At 34.6% G+C, this 13,704-nt stretch overlaps 1 protein-coding gene across 1 annotated transcript; it reads left to right on the plus strand.

The window, feature by feature from the left end:
• The first annotated feature begins 11,814 nt into the window (after positions 1-11,814).
• On the plus strand, positions 11,815-12,636 carry LOC129265383 (surface protein-like). The gene has a single exon (XM_054903382.2). It carries the CDS (start codon positions 11,815-11,817, stop codon positions 12,634-12,636), a length of 822 nt encoding a protein of 273 aa, XP_054759357.2.
• Positions 12,637-13,704: the final 1,068 nt, after the last annotated feature.

Here is a 13,704-nt window from a genome sequence, read left to right on the forward strand (position 1 = left end):
GACAGATCTTAAAATGGGGGGGGGGGGGGCTTCACCTGATTCCAATAATACTGGAGGTATTTAAAACATTCTGAATTACAATTTACCCTTTTCATACCCATCTATCACCCATCACTATAGTAATTAGTATTATAGTAATAATAAAATGTATATTACCCTAAAAATCATAAGCTTATGTGAGCTTATTGTTTATATATCATTAATTTTGTCCATTTTAAGATAATTTAGTATATCATGCTTTTAAGTGGATGTCAATTGAGTGATGAATTGACATTTTAGTTTAAGTGTTTACATTCTCTTAGTGTTTTTTTTTACTCTTAAGTTTATCTACATGAAAATTAATGCACCTGAAATACATGAACATATTTGTAAAAGACATCAATTGAGATTAAAGTTGTCTTTACATTTAATGCATCAAAAGAGAGTGGGGAAAGAGGGCAGACAGTATACAAGGGTTAATCATGGAGGCAGTTGATGTGTAATTATTATAAGTTATCCTTGCTATCCAGCCTCATGAGGTATTGTATATTTGCATATGGATTTCATGGTCTTTAGCAAGATGCGAATTCCAATATAATGTCTGTGGTGCTGTATTGATATTGTCTTTACCATTCTTTGCCCCCTTGTTCCCCCTCTCTCTTTTTCTTTTCTCCCCTGTCTCCCACCTTCTTTCTCCCTCTCCCACTGGCCCTCCTCTCTCTTTCGTATTCATTTTATTTATTTTCTATCGTTTAGAATATGTCCGCTCAGTGTCTAGCTCTGATGGAGAGTGGAAGAAGCAATCTTCAGGAACAATGAACTGATGCCAATTACAATATGTAAATATTAAGAATATCTGTAGGTCGATGACAGAGTACAACATGTTATGATCAGTTGAAAATATCAACTTTTTTATGTTTTACCCTATGGCATTGCAGGATTTATTGGAATAATCTCCCAACCTTGAAAATATCAAACTCAACATTAAGGCACTTATGCACAAATACAATGTAACAGCATCATTGAACCTGTATAATATAACAAAGACGACCCCTCCCTATAGAAAGTCCGAGTCATTGAGTCATTTCAACAACTTGTTTTAACAATAGAGTTCACTATTCTTAATTAATTCAAGATACTCAACATTCTAACACATATATCATGAACTCTAAGTTTAAAAAAATTATTCTCGTAACCACCAAAACTTTTTTTCTCCAAAACTGCTTTGGTGTTGTTGATGGTAATTTTCTCTCCACAATACAGTCGTTGAAATCAACTTTATGATGCCAAGTTCCGTTGTGAATGAATTCATTATTACTTTCAGTTGTGATCTACGTCCCATGTGAGTGGTGATAAATGCTTTTTTTATCACATCCTTGTGAAACTAAGCTGTGTAAATATCGTGTAATTTCTATACAGTTTAAATGAAGGCTAGATTAAGCTTTCATGAAATTTGGGTTTCATTTCTTATTTACATTGCAAAAGCTGTAGAGATAATATTCACATTGTGAGAACAATGACCACCAAGCAAAATATTCTAGATCTGTGTCATTGAATATGAATATGTAATGATTTTCACCATTGGCTAGAGATGCTCCTTTGTTTGATAATATCCTCTGGCCTTGCCTGTTTAAATACCATTGCGTCTAGGTTTTACCAATTTATCGAAAGCTGTTAGGTAGAGTGGTGCTTCATTGCATTATCGGTTTACGGTACAGCTTCCATTTCAAAGCATGTTGTTACCATAGAAACTGTATGTCCTTATTTGTGTTTTTCACCAAACTTTACAGGCAACTAATGGAGAGTTAGCATTATTATAATTATTATGCCTTTGCACTTTACCTTATGTATTGTCATTTTGTAATGGAGAAGTTGCTTCAATGCTACATATCTTGTGCTGAATTAGTATTGGTTTTTATGTGATACCAATCTTTTTTATTTTTATCTCCATGTGATGTGATACCAATCTTTCCCTTGAATTTAGTAATTCAAGTAGGATAGATTATACACTCTTATCTTATTTTATCAATTTACTCAAAAGTGATGATTGCATTGAAATTAGTGTTCTTTGTGCTTGCCTATTGAGTATGTCTGTTATGGATACATAAAACTAGATTATTTATCTCATGTACGTCAATGTTTTTCATAACTCTGTTCAGATACAAGCAGAAACTCCCATTGTTTTGAATCATGTTACGGAGTTTGCACATTTTGTATACATCCTAATTTTCCTTCTGATTAATTCTTGCAGACAAAAGGTTCTTTTGAAACCTCAACTGTAATTACTTTTTTCACCTGTATTTGGATCTTATTGTGATTCCAGAGCCCCGTCTTACAAAGAGTTGCGATTGATCCGATCAACCACAACTATGGAAAGCCAGCAACGTCAACAACAAAAATGCATTTTGTTCAACTATTTTCTAGATATCATTTTCTTGACAATTCAGTGTGCCTATCTTCGTTCACAAAGTACATTGTGCAAATTTTCTGAAGAAAAAATTATGACATTGATGGATTTCCATATAGTAGACATTGATTGGATCAACTGTAACTCTTTGTATGACAGGCCCCATTTAACTGCTTAACAGGATGTGGAGTAACATGTTATTATATTTAATCACCTGCCATTTTCCTTTTACAATTGTTTACCTTTTTTGGACCTGTTCAAATCATATCATATTTACAATACGTGTTGCATTTGTGCCAAGTTTTAAAGCCTTTTGAAAATCAGAAGAGAAACGTGATTCATTCCTTTATTACTGATGTGTAATATAGAAAATTGGGGTGTATGATAAATAATAAAGGTATATTTAGCCCTTCATTACTGATGTGTAATATAGAAAACTAGGGTGTATGATAAATAATAAAGGTATATTTATTTTGTTCCTTCTTTACCTGCCTCTATAATGAGTCTATGATTTTTGTCTGATATGTGGGGATGTTTTTAAAATGGGAAAACACATCATTCATATACAGTGAATATTGCATAAGTCAACAATACATAAATTTACCCGAGTCAAAACTTATTTTAATGCAAAATCTGTGTTACATACTTCTTTGAAGTCTGTTTCTGTGGTCCCAAAGTATTTGACAAAGGCACTGTTCTTTGTGTGGTAAGTCACACATTGTTTATGTCCATTGATTACCCCAGTCTATAAAAAGTTGTGCAAAATGACATACTCATGGCTCACTTCCACTGCACATTTGGGCAAATTATGAGAGTGTACATGTGGGTAATGTCATTTGTAAACAATGCTTTACCAGCGATAACTTCAAGAAAGCATAATATAATGTTCTTGAATTAAAATGTTTACTTTTTAAAGCAGAATCTTCTTAAACACAAAACAGATACAGATCATGTCAGTAAAAACAAATACAAATTTCTGTTTAGGTTGGTATGAATGAATCATGTACATGTATTTCATGATTTTCATCACAATGAAATTGAAGGTTGTGCAACATCCTTTATAATGTATTGAATATGAGAGGATGCGCTTTTGTAACAATAACGTGAGATGGTCCATAGAGTCAGAATAGAGAGAGAGGGGGGGGGGGGGGGGGATAGAAGGAGACAGCGAGGGGGCATGGGCAGGGGATAGAAGAACTGGGGAAATAAGCAGGAAAAAAAACAGGGGAGAGGTGTGAACAAAATTAAATGTTAGTGTTTGAAGGGGAAGTTCACCCAGATAATAAGTTCTTAATAAAAGCAGAGTTGGTGAAAATCTGTCGGAGAATAAAGGAGTTGTGAAATGTTTAAGTTTTGATATTATGACTTCACAGACCAGCAGCTCCGACACGTGTGGTACAGTATATATCCCCCCCCCCCAAGTGTAAAGGTAATTTTATATCATCGTATACCCCTTTAATAAGAAAACCATTTGCATTCATCTTACTCTATGAAAAGAATAGATTTATGGAATCTATATTTATATGATATATGGGGAAAATGCTCACATATGATATTTCATATTTAAAACTTAACCAAAAAACCCTTAAACTCTCTTATTTGATGGATTTTCATACCAAGCCTTCACCAATGTTCTCTAATTTTTCTGGTATTATAGAATCCAATATATCGTTAGGTGAAATTCCCCTTGAAGAATTTGAATGGAAGGGTGGAGCGGATAATACAGGAGAGAAACATTGGGGAAGAGAACATGGGTAAAATAATGATGTTGAAAACTGATAACCTTCGATATGGCCAATATCGAAATCTATTACAAAAAAAAAATGTTTAGGACAAATTTATATCATCATGTACACAAATGGAAAGTTCAGGGGTAACTGTTTCACAGGAAACAATAATTTTCCTAAATGATACCATAAACAGTTACTACTAACAGCAGTGTCCTCCAAGGTTATCCCTTTTTGTTTTCAACTATTTTCTCTGCATAGATATATTCAATATTAGATAGATTATGTAGGGCATGACTCCTGGTCATTACGGCAATCATGAATGTTGAGATTTACATCGTATATTGTGAAGAGAATTGCCTGGCAATATCATTGGCGTTTTTCTTCATTTTGGATGTAAAAGCAGTTAGCATAATCAGGGAATGTTCCATGATATTTTAATGGGAGGGGGTAGGCAAGAGGTCTTAAAGGTGATACAACATTTTCTTCATTGAATAACAGGGCAATACTGATTATCCTTTTCTACCTTTTGAAAATATTTAATCTCTTTTTCTTATTTGCTTAACAAAAAATATATATTTGGGACGGTCGCCCCCCTGTGCCGTCATATCAGATACACATATTTTGCTTTCCATTGAACATGATAAATCAACTCAGCAATGAACTTGATGAAATTTCGAATAATTATAGCATGTATATAAACAGTTTATTAACAACGTCCAAACCGTCTATATACTGACAATGAGAAGAGAGATAATCTAGAAATATGTTTTAAGACCAGTGTGATTGGGTATTCTATGAGCAGATAAAGGGAACCGAAGCGGCTGATCCCTCTCTCCCCACTTCTAGAGCAAAAAAAAAAAGGAGAAAGAAGAAACAAAAACAACAAAAAAAGAAAAGAAAAGGATAATTGAGATAGAAAGATGAGAAAGATTAACGTATCGAATTGGCCAATAAAGAAATGCCAAGCTTAAAATGGTCTACTTTATCAGGTTGGTATGTAAAACTCAAATTTGATCTGAAATGTATATATGCGTTACACAGTGTTGCTACTGATACGGAATTATTGATGATCTTAACACATGGTATAAAGTGATCACAAAATTACGATAGTTGCCATTTTTCTCTTTGTTCTTCGAAAGGAAACCTCGTCTTCGTGTCAAAATGCAGAAAGAACAGTCCTGATAGGTATATGTAATAATCTTGAATGTTTTAGCTTCTTTTTTATATATCGTTTGCCAATTTTAGTTTTGAAAATAATCATCGCGAATATACATTAGATATCTTTTTTTTTCAAGGACTCACTCACTTTATATCAACACCAAACAGCTCATGAATCATTCAGCAAGCTAAATTACACACTTACAATCAATAACAATTATAACCCCAATATAATCCTGCATTGAAGGCCAGTAGACCCTAAATGTCAATGCTAGCCTGAAATCACCAATTCGCTCCGATCGATTGGGTATGTCAACCAATGACGCACCGCATCTCGATTTTGTTGGCCACTGAACAATAATTCACAACTTAAGACACGATTAATTGACTTTTTAGAACAAAACAGTATTGATGAGCCTTGTTGACTCATTGCCATGGGAACGAGATGCCAAAAGATACAAAAGATTGTGCGTGTGTGGGTAATTAGCAAGTGCAGTGCATACTGCATAGAGATATATTACTATAAAGCAGTGGTATACATAATGCGAGTGAATCCTAAAGGTTAGCCTTCAGAAAGAAATACGTGTACTATCATGTTCATGAAATGCAATCAAAAGTAGATTCAACTACTTTCATTCATTTTCTTTTGCTCGATGGCAAAACAAAAAGGATAGGTTGCTCGTGTACAATTACTTGGTTTACGTTTGTATCATCATTACCATTGTCATTTAGATAATAGATAGTACAAACCGGAATCATATTATCACATATCCCATCATCAAGCTAACGGTATCATTTTAATGATCATAGTCAGTGTAAAGTTACAATTAGCCCATGAATTACATACATTATTGATTACTTTATGCATGGCATCATGTACTAGATGATATCTTCCCCCTTTTTTCCACTACGACCCCACTGTTCTATGGTTATTGAATTCCACAGGACTTTTCAGCTATCGTACAATAGACAAGGTTAATTAGTTCCCATCACGTATCAACAAACGCTTTCTGATATTTCTGATTTTCCCCATTGATTCTACTTTAAGGTGAAGTTTGATTGTTTATTTATTCAGCATCAATATCTCCTGACCAAAATTTTGTTTCAGATACTTCGTACCAGTCCACTTGACCTATTTTTTTAAAACAAAAGTTAAATATGAAAGAAACAATATCGCAATATCTTTAACATATTTTTACTTGTACATTTAGTATGTTATTAGAGACAATATTTTATACTGAAGTTTGACATGGTTTATATTCAATATTCATGAAACATTAGACTTATAACAGTTGATATACGGAAATAGGAACATTCGTCATATAAGTTTAGGTAACTCGATTTAAAAGCTCTGGTAATAGCAAAATTGTTGTGTATAAGAAAGGGAGGAGGTAGGAGTGGGAGTAGGCTGTGGTGGACATTTCCTGCAGAAAAAATCTCGATCGGAACATCAGTTGAAACTTTGAAAGCTGAAAACGAAAAACACGATAATTAATTAGTAATAGCATCCCATTCAGGCCACAAAGTTGTTTTAATCTGTGCTTTCATCCTTCAGAAAATACTGTTCGCCTAACAAAAATTGTTTCTTTAATTTCTAAAGGTCTTCCCATTTAAAACTGGAGTTTATCCTCTAAATCCTCTTTATCCTCTAAATAATTTTTTTGTTCCAAATTTGCCCTTTGTTACCTCTCTTTATGCAAGAGCCGATAGGGTGTAGACAGATTTGCAAAATTGAAAACTGATGTTGGCAGTGTATATATGCCCCCCCCCCCCCCCGTTTAATGAAAAATACCCATTATTTTACAGGTTTTAAGTTTGCTGTAAAACTTTAAACTTCAGGGAATTTTATAAAAAAACTAGTTCACTTTTTATTGTTTTGATGTCACAAACCTCCATTCACTGTCACATCAGGTATACAGTACAACGCTCTTTAACTGCAACTTAAATTTTAAGTTTAATGTCGCAGTACCCCCCCCCCCCCCATGCATGACGCCAACGGTGAAATTCGAAGAGTTAGTGATTGTCACTAAATGATAACTTTCTTTTTATCTAGTATGTCTATTCGTGTTGGACATTTTAGCCCAAATAACGGGGTAACAACAAAAATGGGAAGATGCACACTTAAGGCAGTTGTCAAAGAAATACTTTGACAACTTTTACTTCAATTCACATGGCTAAAAATTGAGTCAAGTAATATCATGATAGTAATAACATTAGTGGTATATCTTCTGGTAATTTTGATAGAATTCTGGTAATTTTGTAAATGGTGTTTGCAATCGTTCTGTACTGGTAATCACTTTTAACTAGGTTGTTTTTAGAGTGCTTGATGACATCGGGAAGCCAAGTACCGTTATATTATCTCGAAATTAGCACGTACATCTTGCAGAAAACCACTTTGTCTAAACCTTGTTGCAGTTTTACATCGGGTGATAAACATTTTCCTTAGATTTTGCACGTTCATAAAGCTATTGAAAGATGTGACTTAGTATACGTCAGGCCATCACCATGCCAACTTGCTAATTTACAGCAGGTAAACAAACAAATACTTTTCGAAAAATAAAATCCTAACGATGAAGATATAGAGCTCGAAACATATATTACTTGATCGGTTTGGTATGATACTTCTTAAGGATAAGACTTTAAGCAAACCTTACGTCAAAGTTGGATTAAATCAGCGTTCATCTTTACATCATTGTCTGTAAAGGTTCGTTTTGAACTTTCTATATTCAGACCTCTTTACAGAAAAAATATTAAGAGTGTTTATTATTATCATTCTTCTTCCTTGCTTCATCTAATGGTGTACATTCTAGACTGCAAACAATAGAAAAAGGAGTTCGAGTTTTTTCTCATGATTCTTCAGTCATACTTCGTTGAATCTTTATGGATTCTATGCTGTCTCCACCATGATTTGATAGGATTATCAGCGGTCTTCCATGAAATGGTTGTCCGTTGCTGTGATCTAAAAACTATCTTTAAACTACGATCTTTGGTATACTGTTTGATTTTCATTGATTTATCAACGGTCTCTGCACAATATGTTCTCTCAGAGGTCTCTCCCAGTCTGTCAGTAAACTTAGGTTTAGTATCTATTCATTTTCTCAGTGATTATCTTATCAATAGACATGAAATTCTCAGTGGTCACTTAATGATTAACTACCATCTTCAAGGTCAAAAAGAGAGTTATGAAAATTTACTGACAATTAATTGTCTACAAATGGTTTGTCGATTCGCTGTACTGTCATTCAACGGAAACTATTTTTGTTCGGACTGGTACACCGTTGACAGACCTTGTGATATATATTTTTTAATTTATATGTATTTATTTATTTATTTATTCATATCTTTTTGCTAATGATTATTATTAATTTGTTTATTTATCTATCTACCTATTTGGTTGATCGGTTGATAATTCGATTTTATCATCATTGTTATTTGGGGAGAATTCTTTAAACAAAAATTCTTTAAATAAATCTTAAATATTCTTAAATATCGATTCCAAAACGCTCAAGACCAGTTGAAAGACTCTCGAAAGATCCCGAAACTTTAATAATCGATAAGATCATTCCTGACACCTGTCAGATCCTTCAGAGATCTTCCTTGGCTCCATATAGCCTCTGTGTAGCCTGTCGAAACAGTTCAAAACAGGCTTTTTGGTCACCATTCCGCAGAACGGAAACCATTTAAAAGACCGGAAATTTGCATGACATTTCAGCAGTCTCCAAGATCAGTGAAATCTGATGTTTCTGTGGAATGGTTCCGGAAACCCCTGGAAAACCATTCTAAGACATTGAAATATTCGTAAAAAGTCGTCGGACAGCTGAAAGTTTACTCAAAGTCAAATTAAACTATTGAGAGATTACTGAAAGATCATTTGGCATACTGTCAGAGAATTTCGAGAGATCAATCAGGTTCTCTCAACTATAGTCCATCAGCTATCTTTCAATGGTTTTTCAGTCCTCTTAATATATTGGCAGGTCTTTAACTGGTTTCTATGGACTTTCACTGTCTTTCTATCAGTGATCTCCATAAAAACATGAAAAGCTGTCGAAAGATCATAGGAATACTGATCATGCTTATAAGCTTTGAGTAATCAGGTGACAGCTGCAAATAGACTGAAGGCCACTAAAAGACTGTTATCCTGAAAGACCGCTGACAGACTGTTATGAATCGTTTAAACAAGGTTACAAACTACGGAAACCTGCACGAAGAACGTTGAAATAGTCTTTCAGCGCTCACTAGCTCTAAAAAACGATATTAAACTGAACAATTGAAATGTTAGAGGAGTGACAACCTTTTCTAAGTGTTGCATTACCACTTTAAATGGTTCGACCCGACATTTACATTGTTGAATTCAGATTAATGCAAGGTTGAATATAAGATTTAAAAAAGATTGTCACTCCTCCAATTTTTCAGTTGTTGATTTAACATTTCAGTTGTTAAGAGTGCTGTTTCTGCTTTGTGTTTCTCTGTAGACATTGTGGAATGGAGAGTAAAACTGATCTTCCCAAGGTCTTACTAATCTCTAAATGATTTAGAAAAGATACTCAATAACCAACAAATATGTTTTTAAAATAGCACTGAGAAATCATATCGAAACTTCTACAAAACCAATTAAATTTGGTAAAGACTAGTGAAAGAATTTGTATGAAATAGCCCAAAAGGTGCGAAACTATTATCACTGAGCCATTGCACTTTTAATAAGAAGGGGAGTGATGGGGACGGATAAAGAGAGAAGAGAGAGAGAGGAACAGAAACAGGAACACACACAGAGAGAAAGAGATATGGATAGAATGACAGTGGAAGGAGAGAAAGATGAAATGATAATAATAATAATAAACTGGTGATAACATATCGCATAATCAATTAAACTGCTCTCTGACATTACGAACAGCTCTCCAATATTACACTGCAAAAAAATACTTAGTGTTCTTTTTTCCCCCAAGTTTTATCTCATAAACTTTGCTGTTTAAATGACATCGTATTTATCTCAAACAACTCAGGCATAGACATCGTCAGATGGCTTACTTTTGGAAGCTGCTTGCATCCGTACATCTTTTCCTATTTCTGTCAGGTAAGAAACATGAGCAAAACTTTATCGAGATTTCTGCGTCTCTCCTACTTGACTATTGTTTCAAAATCTTTTATCATTTCTGGAAATCAAGCTGTCATTAATGTTTCTAAATATTTACACAGACTGAATTATACAAACAATTACCTGGAATAATGAAGTGTAATTTTTAACATAAATGTATAAATGTGTGTCACTTCTGTAAATAAAACCACAACTAACTATCTTAGGTAAGATTAAGTACGCTTTGATGAAAAACAAAGAACTAACTAAAATCGCATCGGGAGCGAGTTTAAAATGTTGTGTGTAGCAGTCAACACTGTTTTTTTTAAAATTCTATATAGGTTTTCAAATTTCTAGTAAGATTATAGTAAATAATTTTCTTTTCTTTTTTGTCTTTTTTGTCTTTCTTTCTTTCTTTCTGTTTTTTTCTTTTTAGGGGGGGGGGTGTCCCCTCTACCTGAAATTTAGGGGGGACGTGTCTCCCCTCTTCCGCCACCCATGTCTCTGACAGTTTCCATAATAATAATTTAGTGGCGTAATTAGACCAAAAATTTGAAGGGGTTAGATTTGGCTTATTGCGTTAAATAAGAAAAAAAGTTGCAAGCGAGCGTTTTTATTTCAAAAATCAAATTTTGTGATGATTTTTGACGTAATATTCAGAAGATAATATCATATTTCATCCTTCTCTCTTTCCTTTTTTCCGTTTCTCTTTTTGTCTTGGTCGTGAAAACTTTTGGGGGCAAGAGCCCCCAAGCCCTCCCATCTGTACGCCACTGTAACAATTACGAACAGGCAGAGACCTCATCAACATTTCTTGTCTGGCAAGTCAAGTGTCAGATTTGACTATTTTCCACGATTTTGATTGACTGAATAGTAAGTTACTATGGTAACTGTCGGATAAAACTACCGATAAGTCCTTTCATGAATTGTTCCCCTGTCCTTCTCAGCTATCAACAATTGAAATTAGTCAGATCTGACAGTTTTCGGCGGATAAATGTTGATGAAACACGCAAGGACCGTGTAAAAAAACGAGATGTTTTATTGCTACGTCAGTAAAACATAATGAATCAGACAAATTAATAACTCAGCAAAGATACCGCTTTGTATTATCTTCTCATCCTCATAATAAATTGTGGCCGGTGCTCCACTTTACATAAAATAATGAATCGAAAATTATTTTGAACCCAATCTGAAATTTAATCTTTGGGTACATTTTGAAAAAAAAACCCAAATCTGTCAGAACTTGAATTAGATGCACCGATCATGATTAACCGATAAGCTGAATTCGGTTACTTTCCAGGGCTGTACTTGTCCATCCAGTTCTAGTAGACAACATTAAGACAGGGTTAAGACATTCAGTCTTCGGACAACCCCCCCCCCCCTTCCGATTTTTCCTCTGGAAAATGGTTATAGATAATAAAATCATTTGTGACATCGTGTTGTCTTTCATTTCAGATGTTATATCTTCCATGGTTGTACAGCCAACTGAAACAATGAACACCCAGACTGATGTTACGATCATCACAGAAGTCATTACAGCTCTGGAGAGTACCGACAAGGATAAATCTATGAAGAGCTCCAGCATGGAAGCTGACACTACTGGAAAACTCACCGAAGAAACCATGACAAGCAAACCGGCAACAAGGATAGAAACCGGTACTTCTCTTATGGATACTAACGAGTCACCCACGGCAACCAAGGAGTTATCCATGGTAACCAATGATTCACCCACGGCAACCAATGTGTTACCCATGGCAACCAATGAGTCCCCCGTGGCAACCAATGAGTCACCCATGGCAACCAATGAGTCCCCAATGGATATAAGTTTGTCCTCTCTTGCTACCATTGTGACCCTCGATACGACTGACAAAACGTTCACCATGGAAGTAACAAAAGCTGTCCCTGAAGATGATGATGCCGAGGTGACTACAGTGGATGTGGTAAAGGATGTTACAGCTGAAGACGGTATCGAACATGTAGTCACCACAGAACCTGTCCATGTCATCGAAGCTACCTGGGTCTATGCACCAACATCAAGAGAAACAAGAACCACTGGAGCTCCTATGTTGCTTGATACTACTCTCGTACCAGAGACAACTTCCTCCATGATGACGACATCTGAAGTTAGCACTACTGCTGATGTTACTACTCGTGATACCACTACTCGTGAAAGCACTACCGATAACGTATACGGTGAAACTGAGACACCTGATAATTCAACTGCATTAATTGAAGGTAGATTCATGTTTGCTTTTGAACCTCATATGTTATCAAACTTATGTATTTGCTGACACTGAATGAACTACCGGGTTTACTTCCCCGATCAAAATTTCATCTCAAGCACCAATCGGTAAAATTTGTACTTTTTAAACATGTTCATAAACAATATAGGTGTACGTGATAATCTTTTGATAAAACAAAGTTTCCCTATTGCCATCCCTACTGGTCGGTCATGTTTCAAATTATTTTTGGGGCATGAAATGAAAAGTAAACAAATCTTGAATTGATGAAAGATAAAACAAGTTAACAAAAAATAAAAGAAATTTTGTTTTATCTACGGGGGTATCTGAATAGAAACAGAAGCCTATAATTTATAGATACATTATAATGCCATTGTTAATTGGATTGGCCTTTTCTATTATTCGGCAAACGGTAATAAAACATAAAAATTGAATGTTATTTCTTTTCAATAACTTTTAGCATACGAATTGAAATACGTACGACTTCTTAAAATTTTAATGAAGATTTTGTATGACTTCGTCTATCCTGTATCAAATTTTTATTAAAAATACAGACACAACAATAGCTTCTATACGTGTGGCAATATCTATCTACGGTGAGGAATTTGATGAAGCGTTAACCGATACTTCTACAATTGAATTCATGAGAGCCGCAGTGAACTGGAAAGAAAGAGTGAGTCGTATTTTCATTTAATCTACCTTCAATTTATCATTTTAATGAATTGAAATCCTGGTTATCGGTACCTCAAACGAACTATTTTTGAATCGGGTGTTGATGGCAGAACAATTGAAAAGAGGCATAAGAGGTTATCACTTGAATAGATTCTCCAGGTAATATATAGGTTACTACACGGAACAAAGGTGAAAGATGTTAAGGTGAGATGGGACGGAGGCTTATATTCCAGTGGTGTTCCAAAAGCTACAAGTGGAGTTTCTTATAGCTTCATACAAGCAAAGTAGGGTTCGCAATAATCACATTAGCTAAATTTGACATGGGTGGGGTACTGATTGTCAAATCAGAAATTATTGTTAAAGATAAAATCGTGTTAAGTATAGTTGCATGTATGAGCTAACTTTTTAGGTGCTCAAAATTCCACGTCCTTAAACGAAAAAGAAAAT

The sequence above is a fragment of the Lytechinus pictus genome, chromosome 7 (genome assembly GCF_037042905.1).
Source record: "Lytechinus pictus isolate F3 Inbred chromosome 7, Lp3.0, whole genome shotgun sequence".
NCBI lineage: Eukaryota > Metazoa > Echinodermata > Echinoidea > Temnopleuroida > Toxopneustidae > Lytechinus > Lytechinus pictus.

Excerpts from the sequence above, each read along its gene's own strand:
- LOC129265383 (XM_054903382.2), top strand. The coding sequence starts at position 11,815 with ATGGTTGTACAGCCAACTGAAACAATGAACACCCAGACTGATGTTACG.